Source organism: Furipterus horrens, unplaced genomic scaffold (genome assembly GCF_987537825.1).
Source record: "Furipterus horrens unplaced genomic scaffold, mFurHor1.1.pri manual_scaffold_7, whole genome shotgun sequence".
NCBI lineage: Eukaryota > Metazoa > Chordata > Mammalia > Chiroptera > Furipteridae > Furipterus > Furipterus horrens.
In genome coordinates this window covers 110,506,400-110,531,979 of record NW_028327177.1, presented here as the reverse complement: position 1 = coordinate 110,531,979, position 25,580 = coordinate 110,506,400, and the positions used below count along the sequence as shown (strand labels likewise).

At 35.9% G+C, this 25,580-nt stretch overlaps 1 protein-coding gene across 5 annotated transcripts in view; it reads left to right on the top strand.

Moving 5' to 3' along the window:
• Positions 1–25,580, top strand: part of ARMC8 (armadillo repeat containing 8) — a 90,798-nt gene that overhangs the window by 46,561 nt on the left and 18,657 nt on the right. For all 5 annotated transcript variants that reach the window (XM_090284283.1, XM_090284280.1, XM_090284284.1 and 2 more), the window contains 7 exons: positions 1,107–1,182; positions 1,279–1,369; positions 2,917–2,977; positions 4,856–5,056; positions 7,811–7,906; positions 23,128–23,210; positions 23,514–23,595. In XM_090284283.1, coding sequence (XP_090140409.1) covers positions 1,107–1,182; positions 1,279–1,369; positions 2,917–2,977; positions 4,856–5,056; positions 7,811–7,906; positions 23,128–23,210; positions 23,514–23,595 — 690 coding nt within the window. The remainder of the gene's footprint in view (positions 1–1,106; positions 1,183–1,278; positions 1,370–2,916; positions 2,978–4,855; positions 5,057–7,810; positions 7,907–23,127; positions 23,211–23,513; positions 23,596–25,580) is intronic.

Below are 25,580 nucleotides of genomic sequence, written 5' to 3'. Positions count from 1 at the left end.
AGTCAAGAGTTCTCAGATTTGTTAATTAAATTTTCTTCACTGTCTTATATATAGGTAAGTGACACCATAATATATTATCAGGCTTTTAGCTAAAACTTTGGACATTTTATTGTTATTCAACTAGCAAATTATAGCAAATATTGGGGCATTCTCCTTATTGTGTCATGTTAGAGCTGGGTATACGAGGAGTTTCCTGTAGAGCAGAGAAGTCATCCTTTTGTCTTCTACCCATTTGTATTGATTCTGGTTTGCTCTTTTGGTCCTTAGCTTTATCACAGCCTGCTACTGTGTATGTTGTCCCTCCCTCAGGTGCCCAAAGTTCACTGTTGGTGAAGAGCTCACAAGGGTAGGAGTATTGCCCAAGTGAGGGACATGTTTCTTCACACCTCATCTACCTATCCTGCCAGTCCCAGGTTCCACATAAGGATATCAGATATGGACTCAGGCTTGGAAGTGAGAATTAGATCATCTGGTGAAAACTGAACAGAAAGACTAAAAAAATAACAGCTCCTTATAGGAGCACCTGCATATTGTAAAATATGTTTTATGTGGCCAAGTATTTGGGCCTTTGGTATCATCCCAGACAGGTTACCTGGTTTTAAGGAACGGTAGCACAATTTATAGATGTTTTAAAAGTTAAATTAGATTAGTCCTTTTCAAACTTTTATTGTAACGTTGTTTCCTTTCTTCCCCATCCCCATCCCATATACAACTACAAGAGTGTTCTTTTTTTTTTTCCCCTCCTTCAGTTCTCTGTTTTTTCTGTTTGGAAAGAAATGTCCCACTTAAACAGCAGTTTGCAATTGTTATGAAGTTCCCTTTGTCTTACCAACATTGTATTTCGTACAGTGTTCTTTTAAATTTGATTAGGGATTTATCTAGTTCAATTTTAGTTTCTACGTTGCTGTTTTTGCTTTCCCATTGCTTCAAAATTAATTTTAACTTACTGCACTCTTTAGATAAACAGGTTTTATTTCTATTTCTTTCAGTCCTTCCTTTAGTTCTCCAGCAGATTTAAATAGTTATTTCTTCAGAAGAATTTAGATTATGAGATGTTGAAATCCATATTTACAAAATTTAAATTCTTTGTTCATTTATTTTTACAGGTTCGAATGCAAGCACTGAAATGCTTCTCAGTTTTAGCTTTTGAAAACCCCCAGGTATCGATGACGCTGGTAAATGGTAGGCTGGTACTTTCAGTGGCACCTACGTGATTTAATTTATAAACTTTGTTCATTTAAGTAATTCCTTAATTCTTGTTGTTTGTTTTATTTCTAGTTTTGGTTGATGGAGAATTGTTACCACAAATTTTTGTGAAGATGTTACAGAGGGATAAGCCTATTGAGATGCAACTCACATCAGCAAAATGGTAAAAGTCAAGACAGTGTGGGAAGAAAGGGCTTGATCAATACCTTAGAGAATTTTTGGACAATTGATTATTTCAGTCTCTATCCCCATCTTGTTTTGAAATTTTGAAATTTGAAAGTCATGGGGTTGTCTCACATTTTCTTAAATGGATGCAGAACAGGGACTCTCATATAACATCTTAAGACTATTTACAGAAAATTACTTGATTTATATTCCCTTCCTGTATTTCAGTTGAAATAATACAGAATTAGATGAGAATTAACCAATACATATTATGCTAAATATTAAAAGCATTAAGCCATGAGAATATAAAGATATAGAAATGTGGAGTGAGAATTAGTTGATATTGATAACCAAGGCACGATTTCAGAGAATGTGGTTTCCTCATTTTAGAAGAAACAAAACAAAAATCCTCATAGAAGTGTAACAGCTTATAAGATAGTTACATAAAGTTCTTACTAGCATAACTCCTGGCTCATATAAGCCTTCAATACATGCTAATTCTGCAATTATCAATTAACAGATAAGCTGGACATCTGTTATATAGGGTTCTGTGCTAAATAAATTGTTTAGTTTCAGCATTTAAGAAGCTCTGGTTCGCTAATATTTTGGTGAGAATGAGGAGTTTTCCATGAATTACTCGTGAATCATGAATTGTTTATTTTTTGTTTGGATTCTCTTGAGTATTTGATTCTTTGTTAGTAAGGTAGTCCTGTCATGGAACTAATTTTAAAAAAACAATGGGGTAACAAACCTTAAGATAATGGTAACATCTATAAAGAATTCAACCCTTTACAATATAAGTAAAGTATTTTTACTGATTTGTTGATTGCATTCCCTAGGAACCAGAACCTGTTTTGTTTTGTTTATTTTTTTCACCCAGCTTACTAAAGGAATCTAATTAAAAAAGGAAATTCATTAAGTTTTTGAGGTGCTTAATGTCCATTACCTACTTAAAGAGTGCAAAGTAATTGCATGCTTATTCAAAGCCAGATATAATTGTGAAAGTAAATTGCTTTTCAATAGAACCAAATCATTGCCTAATTCTTAAAACCACTACAGTAACTGCTGAATAGTTAATTTCTTATGGGTATCTATATGTGTTAGAAGTTAAATGCTTCTTCTCTGATACTTCTGCTCTTGAAGTTGGAATATCTCAACTTCATTTAAACTGACTTTGTTAAGTTTATATTTTAATGTTTTTCCTTTTTATTATGGAAAAATTAAAAGATATAGAGAAAAATATGAAGAACTCTTTATGTGCCAGCACCTAGCTTCAAAATTGATCTACCTATTAAGCCATTTGTTTTAAAATCAATTTTGTAGGATTCTTTTTTTTTGAAATATCTGGCTTACTATCTATATATCAGTAGTTTTCTTTGACTATTTAAATTAACAGAACCTCAGATAAGGATATGTAAAAACCTACCTCAAAATAAATGAGAGTAACTGTCCCTTTTTTGGCTCATAAAATCTTAAAGGCAAGTAATTTTCCTTTTAAAGCTTTAAAACACAAGAGAAAGCTTACTTTCTGCCATCTTATTCCAGTTTAACTTACATGTGTAGAGCTGGAGCAATTCGGACAGATGACAACTGTATTGTATTAAAGGTGAGTTAATTAATTCTCTGAAAGCATGTGAAAATTATCCAACCATGTAAGTGTTGAAAATAAATTTCAGTATTCCTATTTTTTTTTACACAGTTGTCACTATGCTATGTCTTTATAGAATAAAATAATAGTAAACACCATGCTTTTCTTCCCAATAGGATGCCATGTAGTTTTTAAAAATTAGTTTTAGATGTGTTTTGAAGGTCAAAGTAAAACAATTATTTCCTTGTCATACCTTTTTCATTTTTATGATAATAAGGAGGATGTAGAAATTGTAAAAATATGTAAAATTCAGGTGAAATAGAAAATATACTTAACTCTTAATTTTCATTGTTTTGTAGGGAGCGGTTCACTAGCCCTATAGATAGAAGACTTTATATCACCCTCTTGGCAGATAGATGATCAGAAGGCATAATGAAAAAGAATAAGTAAATAGCACACGAATATAATCGATATTATTGATGTCCAAATCAACTAGAAGTCAGAAAAACCTAGGCAAGGGACTAGCCCCCAAAGTTCCAAGACCTGGAATCTGATTTTAGCACTGCCACCACCACCTTGCTTGGTAACCCTGGGTGCACCCCTCATTCTTTTGGTGCTTTAGAGTCCTAATTGTGAAAATGGAGGCAATAATTCCTGCTCATCTATCCCACAGGGTTATTGTGAGAATAACGATATTTTAAATACATTGAAAGTCTTACTAGCTAGAAAGAAGAAAACAATATAAATAAATTGATTATGTGTCATTTTTATAAATGTGAGATCTCTCACTAGTATTGGCGTTCTAAATTAACCCAAGGATAAAAGAAGATTAATGTTTGCTTGAGTAAACAATTCTGCATAGGGTGCAAGGACATTGGTTTATTTTCTTAACTGCTTTACCGCTCTTTTTCTTCCTCATTGGTCTACTGGGTTAATATCTTCTTTGCGTAGTAGTTGTGAGATGGAATTCAGTAATCCGTGAATATATGGTATTGGTTAATGTTAGGAACTGTTCAAAGGAAAATAAGAATAAGACTGAATGAGCCTGAAATCAGTAGTAAACAATGAAGTGCTAAACTGTGGTAAAGATGTGATGGAGACTTAGAAAAGATCAAAGCCCAATTGACTATGGTAATTAAGGAAGGCTTCCTATAATTGTAACATTTCAGTTTTTACTTCCACATGGGATATTTTTATTGGGAATCTAATGTAGGTAAATAACCAACCAAGACCAGTATCAAGATTTTTGAAAGGCCTCAGAAGTAAGATTTGACGACTAGATATTAGTCTTTCCAAGGACCTCTTTGGAAAACCTAGGAACTATAATTAATACATTTCACTTGCATTATAGGAGGACTGATGGAATCTGAATAATGGTAAGATCACTGAATTATTAAAGCTGTATTTTTTTTACAACTAGATATTAATCCCCAAAGAAAAAATGAAAGTCAGCCCAGCTGTATTAATCACTGAGGAAAAAATAGCATACTTTTTCTAAGACAAAGTTGTTCCTGATTAAATTGCTTCATGACAATTAGGTAGATAAATACATACATGGTGCAGAAGCATCAGGCATGATTTATAAGGGATTCTGAAATGTCTTTTATATGGTTGTACAATAACAGTTTAGTCTTAATTGATCACAAAGCCTAATTAGAGAGTTGTATTATTGTAATTTGTATGATTAGAGTTTAGTGTGCCAGCATAAATTATTCAATTGCACTGAATTTTATGTATTTTTACATGAAAAACCTCTTATTCTCTGAGTCTTTATTGAAAATTTGATCATGAGCATGACTCCCAATAAAAACCATTGAGTTGATTCAGTCAGTATATGCTCTCCATCAATCTTTTGTCTTTACCAAAAAGCAAATAATTAATTTCACTCCATTTCAGACATTGCCTTGTTTGGTTCGAATGTGCAGTAAGGAGAGATTACTAGAGGAGAGAGTTGAAGGAGCCGAGACACTCGCCTATCTGATTGAACCAGACGTTGAACTACAGAGAATTGCTAGCATCACTGATCACCTCATTGCCATGCTTGCTGATTATTTCAAGTATCCCAGCTCAGTGAGTGCCATCACTGATATTAAAAGGGTATGTTTTCTTTTCCTTTTCAGCAGCTTAAGAAAGGGATTTTTAAAAATTTTACTTGCTGTTCACTACTTTTAACCAATTGATAATTATAGTTCAAAGCCCTTTTAAATGAAGGAATCTTTTTCCTTTGGTAACATAAATGATGTTGCCTTATGAGTTTTTGAGTCCAGTTTTTTTCATGTTCATTGTCAGAAAATTTTTATTAAGAACATTGCATCCCTAATTCCCAACTAAAACCTCAATATAGTGGGGTCTGGTCTCCAAGCTGGTTACTGACATTATATCAATATTATCTCATCCCATTCAAGTTTCAGAGTCATCTCTGCTGCATTGTTCTCGTTCTGTAGGTCAAGGGCGATCTCGTTATGTGTGACCGAGTGGCCTTATTTTACTCTCCACCACTGCCTTTCTCTTTTGCTGCCTCTTCTAACTTTTGCCATCTTCTTCTCTTTCCTTTTTGCAATTTCATACTGTCCTTTAGGTCTGCTAGTGACAGCTAATGCATCATTTAATCTTTATAGACTGAGACCATCAAGGACCAAATTGTGCTAACTTTTTCTCAAGATATAAGTTCCTTAGGATAAGTAGATATTTCTTTGACTTTGTTTTTTTGAGCCTGTTTGTCATATCTGTTTCTCTAGGCAAAAGAGATAAATATTATATTGAGAACATTTATTCAAGAAGGTCACGGTAGAGAAAGCATTGCCTCCTAATTAGTAACCAGTAATGTTTCATGAATGTGGCTGTATTTTTGACACCAGTGGTCCCATTGGTAAATTTTTAAAAACTATTTTCTTGACCTCTCCCATGCTCCTGAACTCCAAAAAAAATTCATTTGGTAAGCAACTGTTCCTTTGGCATTTAATATTGAAAATAAAATAAACTATTAAGAGTTTATCTTTTACCTGTCTCAGGAAGGGCCTAACATACCTTCACTAATACTTGTATTAATGTATACTGCCCTCTATGTGTTAAAGTTATATGTCTGCTCATTCTTGAGTATGATTGTTTTTCCAGTAGAGTTGATGGGTTATATTGAACTATTTGTCTTGTCTGTTTTCTCTCTGGTTATTTGTTCACACTGATAGTATCTCACTGGTACATAGATACATGGGCAGGTCCTAATTATGGCCTCATGAACAGCCTTAGTTGACCATCCCAGCAAGGCAAATAGTACACCTTGTTGGACATGAGAGTGAGGGAACATAGTTACAAAAACTTCTAGCCTATGCCTGTGCAAATCATTGGACTAGTGTGTAGATTATCCCTCTATTAAGGTTTTTCCATTTTATTTTCATTACAGTAAAACTAGAATAATAATAATTTTTAAAAATGATCTCCTGATGCCAAACTTGAATATTGTCATCTTTATTTTTAATGATGGATTATCTAGTGGTTTTTGACTGTGAAAGGATAGTTGACCCATAGAGAGAAATTCTTACATATTAATAAATGTGTGATTTTCATGGTGTATTAGTCCAAGTCAGTATTCTAATATGTTATGACTAGAAAGTAGTTAAAACTTTAAGAATAAATATTTTAGGACTTACACATCAAAATGAGTGTTTCTAATTATGTATCAGGAGGTTCCTCCCATCATCCGTCAGTGCCTGCTTTGATCAGAGTGTCTTTAGAACTAACTTTTAAGAATTTCCTTCAGAACCACCCTAAATGAATTTCAGGGGTTTTATTTTGTTTTGTTTTGTTTGTTACTGTAAATATCACCCAGCTGGATTTCCCCATCTTCACACACCACAGTCAGTGACAATTAATTTCAAACTCTCTTAGTTCATAGATATATTGCAGTCAGAGTTTTGTAACTAATATGCCAGTTAGTTCTTTAGGCGGTTTTAAAAGAGGGTCTCAGAATTTTTTAATAATATCTATATCTTTTCATAATGGTGAACCTTTTGAAGGCAAATCATTTGGAGAAAGTGGTAGTCGCTTGGATGAAGAAGTTACATGTCTTAGTTATAAAATCATTTACATTATTAATATGCTTTATATATTTACTGGTTCTTAGTCACTGAAATTGTCCTGAGACAATGCTTCTATTTTCTTATTAATGGTAGTTTGGTGATCAGGTGTGTGGAAAATTGATAACTTAGAAATCAGTTATGCATGTTGAAAGATAGCATTAATTGTTTCATACCACTAAGTAATTTTAAAATGTTTATCAAAAAAGTCCCCTGAACATAAATTGTAGATAACTGTAAGAGATAGTAATGATTACCACAGTATATTGTTTATTAAGGATTTTCACAAGTTTTTCCTGTTTCTAAGTTCTTTAAGTAGTAGAATTAGGCTAGCACTGCCCTTAATGTTTGGGAGACCTGCTAAAGACGTTGTTGCAGCAGCGCTCAAGTTCTCTGCTGTCTTCTGAGGCTCGCAAGGCTGGGGGGGTGCCTTGTTTTTGAGGAGGCATGTCAGCAAGCCGGTGCAAGCAAGCTACCATCTAGGATCACTGAATTTTTAGGGGTCAAATGTTCTCAAAGGTTTTGCATGTACTAGTTTCAAGTATTGTGGCGTTCACTTTTAGACAGAAGCAGACTGCATGGGTACAGGTCATGCTGACACAAACACAGCTAGGTCTCAGGTATGTGAGCACAACCCCAAAATAATCAGGAATTCACTGAGAGCACTTGTATGCTAACAGTTGTTAAACATTTTTTTCTTCAACTCTACTCTGTTGACTTTATTGAAAATTTAATTTATGGATTGATTTGGAACATGTCTTTTTCTCCCCTCCCACAGCTTGATCATGACTTAAAACATGCTCATGAACTCCGCCAGGCTGCATTCAAACTCTATGCCTCTCTCGGAGCAAATGATGAAGACATCCGGAAGAAGGTGAGTCTGGGAGAGGGGCGTCCCCCAGTCCTGACAGCCAGCAGGCAGGGAGTGACGTCAACCTGAAAGTCGTGGTGAAGAGCACTAACAGTGACTGTTTGAATATAATAAAGCAGAGTGACTAAAGGCATAATTGAAGAATGAATGGGACCCGGATTTGGGGGGTTGTTTGTTTTTAGAACAGAGTGGCATGGCCGTGCTGGAATGACAAATAACTGGTGTGCTTTTTTGTGTCATTAATATGGATTATTGTGTTGCACATTTTTGCATGTGTTCTGATAAAAATCAATTCTAGCACTGTGAAGCTTCAGACACCTTGAAAGACCTAACACTAGAATTGTAAATGTTATTTATGGAAATACTTTCCAATGCCATTGAGAAATTTAAATATATTGTATATTGTTCTTTGATATGTGGCTTAGTTATGTTTTAATTTTTTTGCTACTGTGCAAGTTTGATGTGAATAAAATCTTTGTGGAATGATGATTTTATGTTTAGTGAGTGGTCATGTGAATTTCCAGGTCCCAATAAATGTATCACTGGTATAGCACCTTATGTTATTACAGCCTAGTCCAACACTGAACTTATGTTCTTTATGAGAATAGTTTTAAGCAGAAAATAAAATATAGTGGTAAGCTCTGACCTGGCTACCACTCAAAAATATATATAATCTAATAAATTTTATACAAGGCTTTTAGGAACACCAGTAAAGTAATCCCACATGTTCTGTCTTAACGAACCGTAGAAGAAAAAGTAAATTGAACATTATTTATCAAATATGGCAGCTTACTAAGTCTTTCCATCTATATTGATATTTGTGAGAGAAATCACAAAGTATTTGGAATTTACCATGATTCAGAGAAGTTCTCAGTCTTGTAGAGAGAGAAGTATGGAATAACTATAGGTTTAATTAAATAAATTGAAAAGGAACCGTTCTGGAAGAAAATTGAAATAAGCAGTAAGATTAGATATGTCAATAGCTTTGATTTAAAATCAGTGTAAAAAAACAACTGAGCTGAATGTTTTCTATGTACCTCAACTTAGTTCAGTTAACAAGATGTTTTTGACTTGAAGTGTTTTTTAGTAAATATCTATGAAAATCCTTCTTGACACCTCTAAGCTTTCATCTGTAAACTGTTACTTAAAGGCAAACATACTAGTGATATGGTATTCTCTATGTCTGACAAACATGATTTTTGGATGTTGATTCTGATATGTTTCGTTCAGTTTAGGTATATGGTGTATTGCAAAGGAAAAGGCTTTTATGGCAACTCATACAGACAAAACATTTTTAAAAATTGACATGGACTGTATAACTTATATACATAATGATTTGTTTCTGATAGTTATTAGGGCTCATTAGAAAGAGGAGAAGTGTTTTACCCATTCTTTTAGCTCCAGAAGGTCATGCCATGGACTGAAAGGGAGATAGATAGATGGACCATAATGGGGGGGAACAGGATGTCCATTGTACTTCTTTGTACTTTTTTGTTAATAAACTATTGTTTTGGAATTAATGACTTAATTTGTGATATCATGTTCTAGAAATATTTACACCATAACAGTCTGATGGTCAGTAGTCTATTAAAAGTTGTATTTATAATGTGTATAATTTCCTGGTAAGTCTAAATCCTGATAATTTCTGTAGAAAGATGACAAATAAAGAATAAGTTATCATTATTATAGTTTTTTGTGTGATGAAGAAAAGATACTGTGATATTTTTATATTGGGGATTATATAGAGTTTTTAGGAAGATATTTAATTTCTGGAAAGTAAAGTATTTGAATAATTTATAGTTTATAGCAACTACTGAAGAGAAATTATAAAATGGAGAATATAAATAATTTTATGATAAAATCTACATGAAAATGTTTCTTAGGAGTGGGGAATCCTTATTTTCAGTGCATAAAAAATGATGCTAACCCTTTTCCTTTGAATGCCTTTATTTCTATTCCTTTTTTTGTTAATGTAATTATTTGGGTAGATTTTTATTTACCTTTTACATGTGTACCTTATTAACTTTGATTATATTTATTTTCTTGAAGTACAATGTATTATTGTTTTATCTTTAATACAGTATTTATGCTTGTCAAGATAGAATTTCAGTTTACTGAGTTAATGAATGGAGAATCTCTAAAAGAAATTTCAAGGGCTATAGACCTATCTACCACTACCACGTCCCCCCCACCCCCCCAAAAAATACAAAAACACAAAGACTACAAAAAACACTTTGTTGCAGGATAAAAATATGAAATGTTCTGTTGTTCTGCCTTTTAAGTTAAAAACCAGACTATTAATTCAATTAATACAGGAAGTAACATATATTTCATTGCCCTGTTATGATCAGATCAGGAATTGAGGCAGGATGAAGAAGAGAAACTAAAGCTAAGAGGTAGAGACAATGAGAACTAGACACAGCTGTAAGGGAGAAAGATACAGGTCTTCTCTCTTCGTAGAATTATGTCTATCTTACTGCTTCTAAAGACTGCTGAAGGCCTACTGTGATTTCATTTCTTGACACCTTTTCTCTGGGCCAGACAAAATTAAGCTGAAGACTGAGATATGACTTATATAGCAGTGTTTGTGTATTCCCATTAATAGATATCAAGTATATAACAATTCCTGGAACCTAATAAGCACCCAGTAAATATTTGTTGAATAAATATAGAAACAAAAATGCAGAAATAATACACAGATTGACATTTCCTTCAACATGCCTGATCTCTCTGTGCAGAGCAAAGTTGGTATTCCGATTCCTAGCTTTGCATCCTTTATCACTCTGTGGTACGGTTACAAATACCTGATTTCCTGTGGTGTCCTGTCAGAGTGAAGGAGGGTGAAGAATTCTGCAAGTGAGAGTAGAAAACATTGCCATTGGCTGTGACATGAAGAGGGAGAAGCCCAAGAAAAGATGGGCCCCTGACTTTGACAATAGAATAATTCAAGAGTTTAGGTTAAGGTAAGCAAGGGCAGAATTGAGAGCTTAGCGGAAGAAGGGTCCAGAGCACATTAGCAGTAACTACACTGACAACAATGCAAGGTCAAAATTCACTGTGATCTCCATGGGGAAAGTCATTTTTAATAACAGCCTTTTACTACATATTAATGCTGACTAGGAAGCATATGTTCAGTTAATGGGACAGTAAAAAAGAAAGAAGTTAAGATACCTAACATTATTTCAAGTACTGGCATTTCCAGTTAAACCCCAGTCGTGGTTAAGTCATGCAGAGGCAGCAGAGGCAAACAGTCCTGTAATTATGAAGCTGATTCTTTTATAACAAAAAGTTGCTCTTATGAAGAACATCACTTCGTTGATGCCTGTTCATCATAAAGTAGGCTGGAAATGTGAAAAGCTTGCCTTTTCTTTACTCTCTTTAAGGAACTAGTGGAATTTATTAGTTAGAAAGTGTAAATTGAGAAACATTAGAAATAATAAATATAAATTAAAATTCAAGGAAATTAATAAACATAACAGGATGTTATTTTTACTTTTTGATAAAAATAAAATACATTACAAATCTTATGTAGTGTCACCTCTGCTCCTTTGTGGTATCTGACTAATGGAGCCTTTCAGAAAGCTTTCCTCTTAGAGTTTGAATACTTATATTTTAGCTGGAGATCCCTTTTGAGGAACTAGGATATAAGGTCCATGAGGGCAGGGATTTTTTATGTTTTGTTCATTACTGTATTCCCAGCATCTACAATGCTGCCAGGTGCATAGTTAGCACTTAATAAATATTTGAAGAATGAATGAATGAATCAATAGATGAATGGATTTTATTGCAAAATTACATTATTAAACACCTTTAGTCAAATTATATATGGGCCTCCTTACATTAAGGACTTTTGTCATTTTACTAGCAATTCTATGGGTATGTAAAGAAAAATTTTAAAATAGGGGAAACAAAATCTGATCTTATAAGCAAGGAATTTCACTATACTTAGCATGACAAAAATGCAGGAAATTCTTATTTTTCAAGAGGCAGACAATCCCAAGGGCGTGCCTTCTCACTTTGATATAGATAAAAGAGAACATGTTTTATGTTATGATACTTGTTTAATTTTGAAATAATTTTTACTATTTCTTAGTTTTTTTTTCCTTTCTAAATGTGTGATTTTAAAATCATGTGTGTTATTCACAAGTGTGAATTTGGACCCATTTTTTCCCTAGAGATAAAAGTATGATTTGGTTTAGAGAAATTAGCCTGACTCAGAAATCAACCTATTCTGTAATATACACCTGTGTAAAATAATTATCTTCCCAAGTAATGAATGTCAGATTTTTAATTTAATTCAGTTCTACATAGATTGATAGAACTGCCTACATTGTGTAAACATCATCTGGTGGGTGAAGGGAGAAGAAGCAGTGTGGTGAGGTGAAGAGCAGTAAGACAGCTTTAAAACTCAGTATTTATAATAAAACCTGTAAGTCAGAGAAGAGTAAGGAATGGCCAGTAAGAATTTGCTAGGGGCTCAAGGAATTATTTGGAAACAATTAAAATGGACATGGTGATATCAATGGGGCTATCCTTGAATCAATATGGAAATCAGTAATTTAATATAATTTTCATTTTAAATGTTTTTAACTGCCTTTTATATTTTTAAGAATTAAAAAGTGAAAATTTAAATTCTTGTTCCTTGTGGGGGATCATCCAATCACACAGGTTTTATATGACTTGTCAAGAAGGTAGCCAAGGATGGAATTTTTTTTTTTTTATTTTAAACTGAGCAATTTTTAAAATAAGTTTTGGCAGAGAAAAATAAAAGGGAAAAGAAAACAAATAAGAATGAGAATTTGTCTTCTACCTTCTTTTTCCTAGCAAAGAAATTATATCTGCAAGGTCATTGTGAGGATGATGATACAATGTATTTAAAATATTTAATATGGTGCCTGTAAGTGCCCAATAAATGGAAGCATTTATTAGACTGTCTTAAATTACTTCATTGGAAGATTAAAAATAAATATGTATTTTATTTAAATATATATTTTAAAGTTTATTAGAAAAGCTGAACAATGTACATAAATACAAATGGTTTGCAATGAAGACAGTGACTTTATGCTATAAATTTCCAGTTCTGTTGGTTATTTATTCTTTATAGCAAAAAGAATATTTGTACTTCAGAAGCATAGAGGCTGTTCCTTTAGCTTATATCTTATTAATGCCAAAATGTCTTCTTAATCTTATAATTTAGAATATTTAAAATTCTAGTTTTCAGACTTTTTGTTTGCTTATGGCATACCCTTCAAAGCACTGAATAAAATTTGTTTTTTTTTCTTCTTGAAGTTAAATAGAATATACAATATAAATTAATAATTGGTTTAATTCATAGGTAATAGATGTGTTAGGAAAGTATGGAAGCTAAATTCTGACTTTGATTATCTGAGTATTGGTTATCTAACTTTTAATTGTCATAGATGTTATTTCTTCAAAGTGTCATTATTCATATGAAACTCTCCCTTAAATACATATGTTCAAATTTTGAACAAATGTAAATTCTTCTTTATATTTTTAAGTTATAAGATTTTTAAGTATATTTTAAAATTTAGTTCAATTTTTAAAAATGTTTCTGCCATCTCAGAAACTTGCTAAGCATTTCATTTTCAACATTTTTGTCATTTGTATAACAAATGATACCTTGATTTAATTACTAATTGGTCTTTTGGGTTACAGTACAATTATACCATGAATTTATATTTTTAAACATTTTGCAAAGTTTAGTAATTCTGAATGGTCATTTAAAGGCACACAGTGTCAACATTTTGCATTTGTCTCTGCCATGAAATCAGGCAGAGGCAAGGAATTATTTCTGAGCCTTAGCCTGCAAGTTGAAACAAACACCTTGAACATTTTGAAGGTTTCGACGGTACCGCCGAAGTAGCACCCTTCAGGACTTGGCTCTGTTACTGAGTAACAACTAATTCATTCAGAATTCAGAATCCATTGACTTAATCTGTGGTAAAATTGTTAGTTCTTGTCTTAAAGCTAATCTACCAAGGAATTCTAAATGAGCTCTACAGCATTCGTTCATGATGGTAAGTATTTTTAAAGAGTTAATCATGGCAGGACTAGGTTTTGCCACTTGCCCACAGTATTGAGACCTTTGGCCTTCTGCATACTGAAAGAAGCAAACCTGGAGAGTAATAATGCTAGATACATAACAGAGACATTTATAAAATCAAGTAATGAATATCGATTTCAGAGTTTCAGTAAATGGAGATATAACATTGAGCATTACACTATTAATTGTGATATTGTAGTTGCATAAACCATTTGATTACAATCCCTGTTTCTTTTTTTAAAGTATGAAGTACAAGTTGGTTCTTTCGTTATCTGGTTACAAAGCATCAGATTCAGAAAAAATACATTGTTTATCTCACATACTTTTTGGTTCAAAGTGGGTAATGAGATGCTTTAAGTACATCTATATATTCATCTGGCATTTATGATATACTTTTTCCTGTGTGCCTAGGAATGAAGCAGAAGACTGGTGTGTACCTTGTAGGGGCTTACAGTAAAGTAGCTAAGGAGATGAGACACTAAATTGTTATATAGTTATTCCAGGGATTCATGTATGGCTACACTAAAAGCCAGTTTTGCTATGATTGATACATCCAGATATGGTTAAGATATGATTATAGTTCTAATAGCCCATATGAACAAGTCTGGGAGAGTCCATCTCCTATAAAGATGTTTATTTGAAAGCATTCTTACTTTCTTCTTCCAAAATATGAAAATCAGTCGTTTCAAAAGTTTTGACCCACAGAATCTGTTACTTCTGCATCAATTGAAAATATTTTTCTAAGGGACCTATAAGTGTGATTAATTGTAAATATTTTAGAAAGGAAGGAGGCTTCCAGAGTTAATGATGTCACAGAGGTGCTATTTCAGCATTTTAGAAAGGAAGGAGGCTTCCAGAGTTAATGATGTCACAGAGGTGCTATTTCAGCATTTTATTCTGTAGACAGCTTCTATATGATTTAAACGTGAGGCAACATTTTTATCTTTTATTTTTAGAGGGAAAGGGAGGGTATAAGGGAGAGAACAATCGGTTGGACGTGAGGCAGCATTTTTATATCCTTGGAACTTCTTTTAACAGTTATCCTTTCCTTGTCAAACTATATAATGTTCATAACTAGAAGTTAAGCTCCATAGAAACAGTATCTGGCATGCAGTAGCTTGTATTTATTGAGTAAATTGTGTATGTCTGGATGTTAAAATTCAACTAGACAACTTGTATGGTAGAGGAGAGAGACTGAGCAGGGCCATTGTGTTGCACAGTTCTTGCAGGGTGCATCATTCAGATCCCTGGAGAACAGTAAGAGATGGAGGGAAAGTTTCTAGTTCTATTGTTTGAGTGGTAATTTATAACGTTTTTATTTCTATGCTAAAAATAAAAGTATAATTCAGTGACAGGGTTGTGTTCTGCCATTAAATTAATGATTGAACTCTAAAAATTAAACTTTTATATGTAGAGAAATCTTTTTTTTTTAATAGAGGAAGTATTGATCTATTTTTAGACATTGTGAGTATTTCTGACACAGTGTGTTTATATGTTTGGTTTTAGGGGAAGGAACAGTTAGGCCAAGAGAGAGCTCCCATTTTTTTTTTCCCAAAGTGTAGAAAAGTTTAGAACTTGAAGTGTTTCTTCTACACAGTTAACATTAAGTAAAAGTTTCCCAGCTATTAATGAACAGGTCCTGATGTAGAAATTACAAATTACCACCTAACAAGGCTTAAAAGCAAGAAAAGCATAGAAATTTAAGAATGGTCACACCATAAGAACCCCCTCCTCTTCGTTCTTCACTCTAAAGTAAAATAACACTGCTCCCAGGCTCAGTCAGGCCCAGGAGAGACCTCATGTTAATTTAATTCAGTGCCTTCAAGAGAAAGGACCAAAGAAGCCCTGCAGATCAACTCTTAGGAGATTTTGTCTTTTAGTTCTCTGGCTATGAAGAGATACACTATTTCTCCTACCTCCTGCCTCCCAAGATTGTGGAGTTAGAGAAATTTTGTTTAAATGTGGACATAGATAGCAACAGAAGAGTGAGCAAAGGGGAAGAAATACTTTGTAAAATGTTTACTTAAACTCCAGAATATAACCTGTCAGTCAGTCATCTGTTTCAAGAGAAGCTCTGTATCTTTTAGGAAAAAAGAGCCTTTGGTAAAAATTATGCTTTATTTAAAAAATAAATAAGGAAACTGTCAAAAAAATCTTACATTGGAATATTGACCAAGGTATTATGTAGAGGAAACCATAGTTGGGCAAGTCTGCTGTTCTCACCTAGAACAGATTTGGCTTGTGACCTGAGAGTAGTAGAATGTTAGTTCCATTTAGTAGGATCTGTTAAAGCTAGATCCTGATTTTCGAATGGATATCATCAAGGATTTAAATGGAAAAGTGAGTGGAACGTACTCTTAGTTTCTTCACAGTGTTTTTCTTGGCTTATATTTTCATTGTTGGCTTGTATCCTCTCTGACTTTTGGCATATGTACCCATAACCCAGGCTGAATTATTGATTTGTCACTTTCTTTCTTAGAGGTCCTGTGATAAGTATCTTTTTTCTTTTTTCTTTTTCTTGTTGGTTCAGTTTATTAATGATAACCTCTTTCGGCTTCTTATAGCAGCTTATCTTTATTGGCCTAGGATTTTTAAGTTCTTCTCTACTTTCCCAGTTTTAAAAGTCAGATCTCAGTTTAGTTATTAAGGCTAAGCAAAAATCTCATTCTTACAGCATAGTGAGTAGGAAGGACCTCACACTAAAAGTAAGAAAATCCAGTGCAGCCCCAGCTCTGCCCCAGTTTGCTTATGAGAACCTGCACCGGTGACTTGATCTTTCTAAACTTCAGAGGCTTCATTGAATACCTAAAGAAGTTGGATGAGTTTATTTCTAAGACTCCTTCAGATTTTAGCATTATTCAAGCAAATTAACAGCCATAAGTGTGTTTGGTTCTTTCATATAGTTATGTCTGCTGCCATTAATACCGTGCAGAAGAATGCAGTAAGAGAATTGGTTTCTCATTTGAACCTGTTTAAGAGCAAGCTCTGCAGCAGCCCTTGCTTGATGCATGGAAGGCCCTGTGCTGATGGGGTTTTGTTGTTGTTGTTTGTTTGTGTTCGTTTTACTAAAGGGGAAATGGTGTAGATTATATTCAGGAATTATAAATATTAGGTTCTCACTCATTTCTGTGACATATATGCACAGCATCATGTCCTTAAGTTAAGTATTCTGTGGCAGAAGCTTCCTGAAAGCTAGGGAAGGTTTGGTTTTCCATTATTAGGAATGGACCCTTCCCAGACCTCTACTGATTCTACTCAGTCCACCAGATAAGTTGGTTGTACATGCTTATCTCGCTCTCATGTCTGTCATGCTATCTCGTTATTTCTCCTCTTCTTCCTCAGCTCTACTCTATTTCCAAAACCAGTTTCTTGACTGCATTGACATCAGAACTATGTTCATAGGGCTCATTTCCTTTAAAAAAAAAAAAGTTAAGATGAAGAGCTGGACCTTAAATAAATGAGCCCTCCAAGGGAAGACTCAGTGTGCCCTGGGACTCATCTACATTGGCAGTAATGAGACTAAAGCATTGCTACCCACCCACTCCAGGTTTAGTCTCTATTGTAGATCCTTTGTTCTTGCCAGACCTGGTCTTTCTTCCTGACCTCTTTGTGCTGCATCCTTCTTGACTGCTTAGTCCCTCTTACTTTAACTAGACCTTCTGAATTTGATACCTCATTCTCTTCAACTTTACTTGACTGCCTCTTCTAACTTACACAGCTTTATTCTAAGTCTTCATTATTTCTGACTAGTTCTGAATTATTATCCTCTACCTAATTGTCATCCCCTTTCTAAGAACATTTTGCAAAAGCCCATTTGGAATAAATTGTATTTGCCTGGCCATTATATATGTTAGCATAAATAATTGATGCTAGGAGAATGCCAGCTCTGCTGTCCAGTGCCCTTCACCGTGTTCACCCACTTTGAATTTTCTGAGAAGTTTGGTGGCACCACCAGGAATCTGGTTTCAGTTTTCACATCCTCTCCTTGACCTGGTTTGGTCATGGTTCAAAGTCTAAGCTGGTGGTTCTGGTACCTGGAAAATACTTGATCACAGGTCATGCTGGAAGAATAGTTGTGTTTAGTTTTTCAAAGACCTCACCTCTGATTCTCTTAATTCTTCATATGCTCTGAGGAAAAGATGGTGCCTGATTTGGTCACAACTAAGTTGTGGGTCTACTAGAGCTCATGGAGTGTTGGGGAATTCCCTTATGAGCCAAGGCCATCTTGCTAATATTCCCATGTATGCAATGAATCACTCTGCCTTAGGATTATCTAAGTTTTGCATTTTCTCCATTACCCTCCAAGCTGACTTCACTTCTCTCCCACAGGCCATAGGGATCCCCTGTCCCAATGACAGGGGTCTTTGATTCTGTCCCAATAGATCCTCATCTACCCCTGCAAAAGCTTCAATGTCAGAGACAAAACGCTTAGCAAAAGCATGTAGGCATGAAGACTAAAGACACCTGCAGGGAGGTACAAACATCTGGTCCATTAACTTAAAACTTGCTCAGTTTAGGATATAGCTTTTGTTTTCAATGTGATTTAATTCTATACTGAAATTTATAGCCAGGTCCCTAGAAAAGCAGAAAAAGAGATAGGCTCCTCCACTCTGAGGGTTCAGCCCATGTCTGTCTGTCTGTCTGTCTGTCTCTCTCTCTCACACACAGACACACACACACACACACACACACACACACACACACACACAGCAAGATCCAGAAAGCTGTACCACAGGGCATATATGTTGAGCTGTGGCTGAGAAGTCTCCAACAAGAATCATGAATGAGGCAGAACAACTTCTGGCTCCTTTTGGCATTGCTCTTACATCCTAGAAAGACCTAAGATCCTTCGCAGGCACTAGAACTTGACTTTCTATCATTATCACAGTACTGGGGTCATTGAAAGGTACCATGGAGACCCTGTTATATTGCTCTTGGTTTTCCAACCTCAAATCTGACACACTTACCTGATGCTCTGTTACGCCTTCATGTGATTCAAAGGGCTGTGATAGCAGCCACTGCCACCTGCTTCTCGGCTGACCTGAAAAATCTCTCTCTGGATTCAATTCCAAACTTTTCCCTTTTTTATTCTCATTTTGGTCAATGTATACTCCTCACAATGCTCCTTTTAGCCCTGCTCAGATGGTCTCAATGCCCTCAAGAATATAAAACCACTGTTAGATCGTGTTGCTTATTCACATGGCCTCTCAGATCTTTTTGGATCGAAACCCTAGGTTCACATTCTGATTTTCCATATATTTATTCTCGACTGATATCTCAGTAGAGAAGTGAACTAGACACGCAAGTAGTGTGCTTTCTGGAACCCTAGCAGGGCTACTGGAGTCCCTCCCCCCAAGTTCGGTTACAGATCCAGACCTCCTGCTGTAGACATTTTGATAGACTTGTGACCTAAGAAGGGTTACCTAGTGCCTGAAGGAATCATACTTCCAGACAGTCCTACTCTTTCACAGCCTAATTCAGGAAAGAGTTACCAGCCACCTTACAGCTATACTTTATCCTCAAAGTATCAGCCACCACACCGCCCCAAAATTTCAAAGCACAGAGCTCTGCTCTAAAGTTTTTATGATTGATTACTAACATAGTTCTCCACTCTCCTCTGGCCTGAGCTGGAATAGTCTTTGGTAAGGCCATTAATGGCTTTTTACCAACTGCTAATAAAACTCCTATTCTTGAGAATGGATGTTTTTCCTACTTACCCTTTCTAGATACTTATTTCACTCTGTCTGCCGTAAGCCCCATGGCACCTGTCACTCCTATAGTGCTCTTGCTGACATAGCACGAAGCACTACAGCACTCACTGAACGAGTAACGGCACGTGCTTATTCAATACCGGAAGTTCGGTGGGAGCGCAGTCTCCCTCCTCTTCACCGTTGTATCTTCAGGTGTTGAAACCATGCCTTGCAGTCAGTGGGTGCTCATATATCAGCTGGATAAGTAAATGGGCATGCAGGTGGGAGCTGTGCCCTGTTTGCCCTTCCCTGCCCTCTCCCTGGTTTTGACCCCCTGTCTAACTAGACCTGTATTACCTCATGTCTTCTAATACCTTTCTTTCCATGTTGTTTCTGAAAAACAAAATTTGGCTCAGATTATCATTTTTATTTATCCACTGATTGCAGAGAATTGGAGGTAAAATAATCCTGGCTGTATCCTTTTCATTTTACTGAAGGCCCAGGGAGGTAATGTAAGTTGCTCAAGATTATAGAGCACATCTTATATGCCTACATCATTGCTACACCTACCCTGTCCCTTAGCAGATTTACATCTTTGGTTGAATGTGGCCAGTAAATGTTATCCAGAAGCTTCTTTCTAATCTTGCCTATGTCCTAAGCCCCTAGAGCCAGTTGGAGAGTAACCATGTGTCCCCGGCCCCACCACCACCACCATTTTATTCTTTGATAATATAATTATACTCAGTACAGGCAGTTGTTTTCCCCCAAGTTATCGCTTCTCATTCCTAAGTAAAAATAATTTCTCAAGCCACAAGGAAGGAGCTTTCAGGCTTCAGTATCTGGCCACCCAGTGTCTGAGACTTTTGCCCCAGATGTTAGTTTCCTTTCCATGCTAAAGGTCCTGATTGGGCCTTGATTGTTTCAAGAACAGTGACTAGTGCTTGATTGAATTTAGCTCTCTGCCAGCCAGCCTTTGACAGTTGCTGTGGCACAGAAGATTAGATAACTTGGACAATACGTTACTGTTACCCCAAGGAAATAGCAGTAGGTCCTAACCAGTTTATTGGGGTGAGAATGGTGATGGAATGAATACAAGGTATAGTGCAAAGTTACTTGATTGGGTATTCAGGAAGAGGTGGAATCAGAATTAACTTCATATTAGTACCTGGATGACTGGCAGAATAATAACACTATTAGCAGAGAGAAACAGACCTGTAGCAAAAGTACAGGTTTAGAGAGAGAAGGTAAACTCAGCATGGGACACAGTGAATTAGCATCAAACATCCAGATTGTGTTTAACAGGCATTTGGAAACATGGAGCTAGAGGTCAGGAAAGAACTCGGGCCGAATTTCAGATTAAAATGCAGAGAACTATCCATATCAAGCTGATGTTGAAGTCACAACATTGTCACATGTATAGAGTGACAGATGAATGGAGCCTTGAAACACATCCATTTGAGGAAGGGCAGGGGAAAGAGGACTGTAACTTAAAGAGGTTAAAGTTGGAACATTTATGTCTTAAATAAGGGTGAAAGTGAGAGGGGACACAGGCCAATGGAGAGGACCCAGTAGGGTGGGGCAGAGTAAGAAGAAAAGTGTGGAGTCATTTTAATGAGGAGAAGAAAGTTGAGGCAACTTGCATCTCAGACACAGAAAACTATGTCCCTGCAAAAATGAGGTGGACACAGGGGGACTGAGGGCATGAGGGAGGTAGGAAGAATTTGAGATAGGAAGTAAACATCCTAGGAAATGTCAGAATCTCCTGCAGGGGAGTGCAAGGCTGGTGGAGCAGAGAAAGGGTCCTGCCGAGGTGGGGTAGTGTACACTAAGACCAGGCAGCCAGATTTGGTGGTTTTTCTACTGTAATGTCTGCAGTTTGGGTTGTGAAACAGGAGTGAGTAGTGGGAGGACAGAGAAAAGGTGCTTGTCTATTTACTGGAGTATCCGAGCAAGAAACCCAGGTCAGGGAGAAAGCTATATGAGGGTCAGGAAAAGTAGGCTGTGGGAAAGGGAGGAGTTGAGGGCTAGAAGTGATAATGAGGACAAAGGGTGGATGTGCGTAAAGGTAAGGATGAGATTACCTTTGGTCTTGGGTGAGAAGTAGATCAATATAGTCTGTTTTCTTCGGCCACTTCAGGAACCTGCAAATCACTATAAAAATTACCATTACTACCCTACAGCTGCAGTGTGGTTCCCTGTACTTAGTCGTTGATGTTCCTCTCCCCGTCGCTCTCAATTTCAGCTTTTTTTTCCGCTTCCCATTTGGTTTGAACTTCCTGAGATGTCCTACCCCCTCTTCCTCTGAGGTCAGCGTTCTAACTCCTTTCATTTTAGTCTAGGTCAGTGATCCTCGACCTGGACCACACCCTGGACTCTACCTGCCGAGCTTTTTAAAAATAAACATACCTGGACCCCATCCCAGAGAATCTGATTCAATTGGCCTGGGATTTTTTTAAAGCTCCCCAGATGATCTTCCCATGGGATCAATGACTCCCATTAATATGTTGTCCATATTGGGAACTACCTGATGAGCACAGGACAGCTTGTCCAACCAGAGCCATATTACAAGCATGGCTAAGCATGAGGACTCTGGGGTCAGCTGCCTGGGTCCCAGTCTTAGCTCTGTGATTCCAGGCGAGCTCTATATTATCTAAGTCCTCGGTTTCTTAATATGCTGATGGGAAGAATCATAATCATGCTCACCAAAAGGTTAAATCAGATCATGTAACATACATATTCACACCACACCTGGCACAAAGAAGTACTCAACGGATATAGTAGTCTTGTTAATATTTGTGTTACGATTGCATTAGCATTTTTAATAATATTTTGTTTTTGCATAGGACCACACAAGTGAAACTTAAGTTCTTTACCACACTATTTATTTTGTATCTACACATTGCTTAATGAACGAAAATTGTAGCCTATCTTGTTTTTAAATTTTTGAAAAAGTTTCATGATTGCAGCAGGGCTTGGTGCTACAGTGAAAAATGGCAAGTATTACTTTTCTAAATATTTAATTTAGGTTCAATTCGCTTGGTAAGAACCTAGCCAGAGGGTGAGTCTGTCAGAAATCCACAGACATCATTTCAACAGTGATTTTTCTAGAATCTCACTCTTGACAGGAATGTGTTCGGTGGTAGTTCAGTTATAGCTTTCACTCTTTCTCAAGACTGTTTATGCAACACCTCTGCACTATTCGTGCCATGTAGTTATTGTTTTAAGTGTTTTTTAAAATAAACAAACATAATCTGCCCCTTACGCCTGCCATTCAGCCTGGTAGGTCCTTAGGGGTAGCCCATCTTTCTAATGAGATGGCTGCCCTCACCACAAAGTGATGGTTCCAGAGGTAAAAACTCTTGCTCAAAACAACATTAAACTTTTAATGACGTTACCATACTTGCATTTACAAGCAGTGAAGTTTGTCATCTTTGTGTTGTTATTTATGCAGCATTAACCTTTTTCTCCAGATCATTGAGACTGAAAATATGATGGACCGAATTGTGACTGGCTTGTCTGAGTCTAGTGTCAAGGTGCGGTTAGCTGCTGTCAGGTATGAGCTTTAAATGGTCTGAATAAAAATCCCTTGCCATGTGTTTAACCTGTTTCCTTTCTGGACCTTCACCAAGTAAGCACAGAATCCAGGTGTTGCTTGAAACTCTGCTCAGGTGAATTCGGTGTGTAACATTTTAAACAGAAGGTAGTCTAAAAAGCCCAAGAAGTGTTCTGAAGTAGTTGAATTCATGTCTGTGGATATACTTGAAGTGTATCTTAGTAATTGTGAAATGCCAAGCAGTGTGTTTGAAAAGTATAAGTTTCAGCTTCTTGTGAAGCTAATTTTGATTATTCTTTGTAGATGTTTGCACAGTTTATCTAGATCTGTGCAACAGCTTCGAACCAGTTTCCAGGATCATGCCGTGTGGAAACCCTTAATGAAGGTAAGGAAAGAAAGGGTCAGCAAGTAACCCCCATTCCCACAGATTTTGACAGTTCCCACAGAATGCTGACAGCATTCCGTGCTCTAGGAGTATGTGTGATTTTTGTGTACACCATTTTGAATAGTTTTCTCCTCAAATTTCATGTTCGAAGCATCTTTAGACCTGCAGAATGTATTTCTGAGGTCAGCAGCTCATGTGTGACAGGGAAGTACCTGCCTGGTCTTCTTTCATTAAATAAAACATTAGTTACTTATCTGATCTCCCTGTGTATTGAGTATTACACTTTGGACATATCCAGAGTCGTCTTTGTAATTTTTAGTTATAAAAGGAGAGAAATCAGCCATTTATAGATATAATCTGTTCTTAGTCTTTTGGAACTTCCTTGATATTTTTTAACACAACTGTTACCTCCTGCTTCTCTACTGGAAAATAACTTCTTTTAGTCTTAGGTTTTTCCTTGAAGCGCGCAGGGTGTTGCAGAGGGGGGTCATTCATGTCAATTAAATCTGAATTGAAACTTAGCATATGCATCAAGTTGCTGCTAATAATATTATTCCTGATATATTACAGCACCACAGATCAACTTGACCTCTGCTCCATCCTTTTTTCTTAAAGTGAACAGACATCTTGCATTTAATCGAAATATACTTTTGTTTATGTTTTTGATTTTTTTGTTTTGTTTTTTAGTACCTGCTAAGGAAGCCTCCGGGCACAGTAAGGCTACCAAAATTTTTTACTGTGGAGCTCTTGCCTTCAGCTTAAAGCGCCAGGTTACAGTTAGAAGCATCAATGTGGTAGAAATAGACAGAGGCAGCCTCAGGCAGGAAGACTATGGAAAGAGAGAGGAACAGCATGAACAGAAACATTACATCGTGGTTTGTGCCGGAAGTGTAAGGAGGCCTGTAGTAGAGGGCTGGGATGGGAGCTCCCGGAGAAGAGACCAGTGCTGTCTTCAGCTGAGTGATTTTCCTGTTGCCCCTCTTTCTTGTCCTTAAATTGCACCTTTCTCATAGCAGGTTAATCTTGATTTATTGATTCTGTCCATTCAAGATTTTTTTAAGTGTTTCCTGTTTTCCAAAATAACTTAAATATTTCTTCCCTGATTGCTCAGCTAAGTACCCCTCTATCGTATGAATCAGAAGTGCAGTAACATGTGGTTTCTAACTAGTTTTACTTGGGAAAGGTTTGGTGAGCAACCTGGAAGGTTTGGTGAGCAATCTGGAAGGGTTTTGTGCACTTGGGTACATGTGTGTATAATTACTATCAAACTACTACTTTGTTGCACATTTAAAGTATAGATAGTATTAAAAGCTCAGAAGTAGATCAGTAATTTTAGATATTTCCATTCCTCTTACTTCAAAGAATGTTTGAATGTCTATTGATTTTTCCTCTTTTGCTTTTCCATGTTTTTAACTGTTGGTTAACAAACCACAGGGGAGGAGGCATTTGATTTTAATTAAAATTTGTATTTGTGATTTTTTTTTTTGTTAATATTTTGGTGAAACTATTTGGTTGGTGTTAGGTGTCAACTTCTGAATTTCACATGTTGTATCTTATCCTACACTGAGGAAATGCTTTTAAGAATTTCATAGACTCTCTTCTATTGGAGTTATCATTCAGTGTTATCTCATTTGAAAATAAAACTTGATAAAAGCACAATTAATCTATAAAACTAAATATTTTAAAAAGTGAATCATATCAAGCAGCGGCTTTTTATTTATTTTTCTTTTTTGCAAAGCAACTTTTTAAAACCTTGGTACACACTCACTTATTTAAACCAGCGATGCTGAATAGTGTGATTTTGGAAAATGATTATTACTCTTATTTTACAAACATTCATTGAGCACCCATTTTGTGCTGTGCCAGTTGGTTGATACAGTCCAGGATAAATTAGGCCATAGATATATAGATTATTCCTTCAGAAGCTTAAATGTGTTTATAGAAAAAGGGATTGGCATGGCTACACATAGAATTTGAACAGTGTG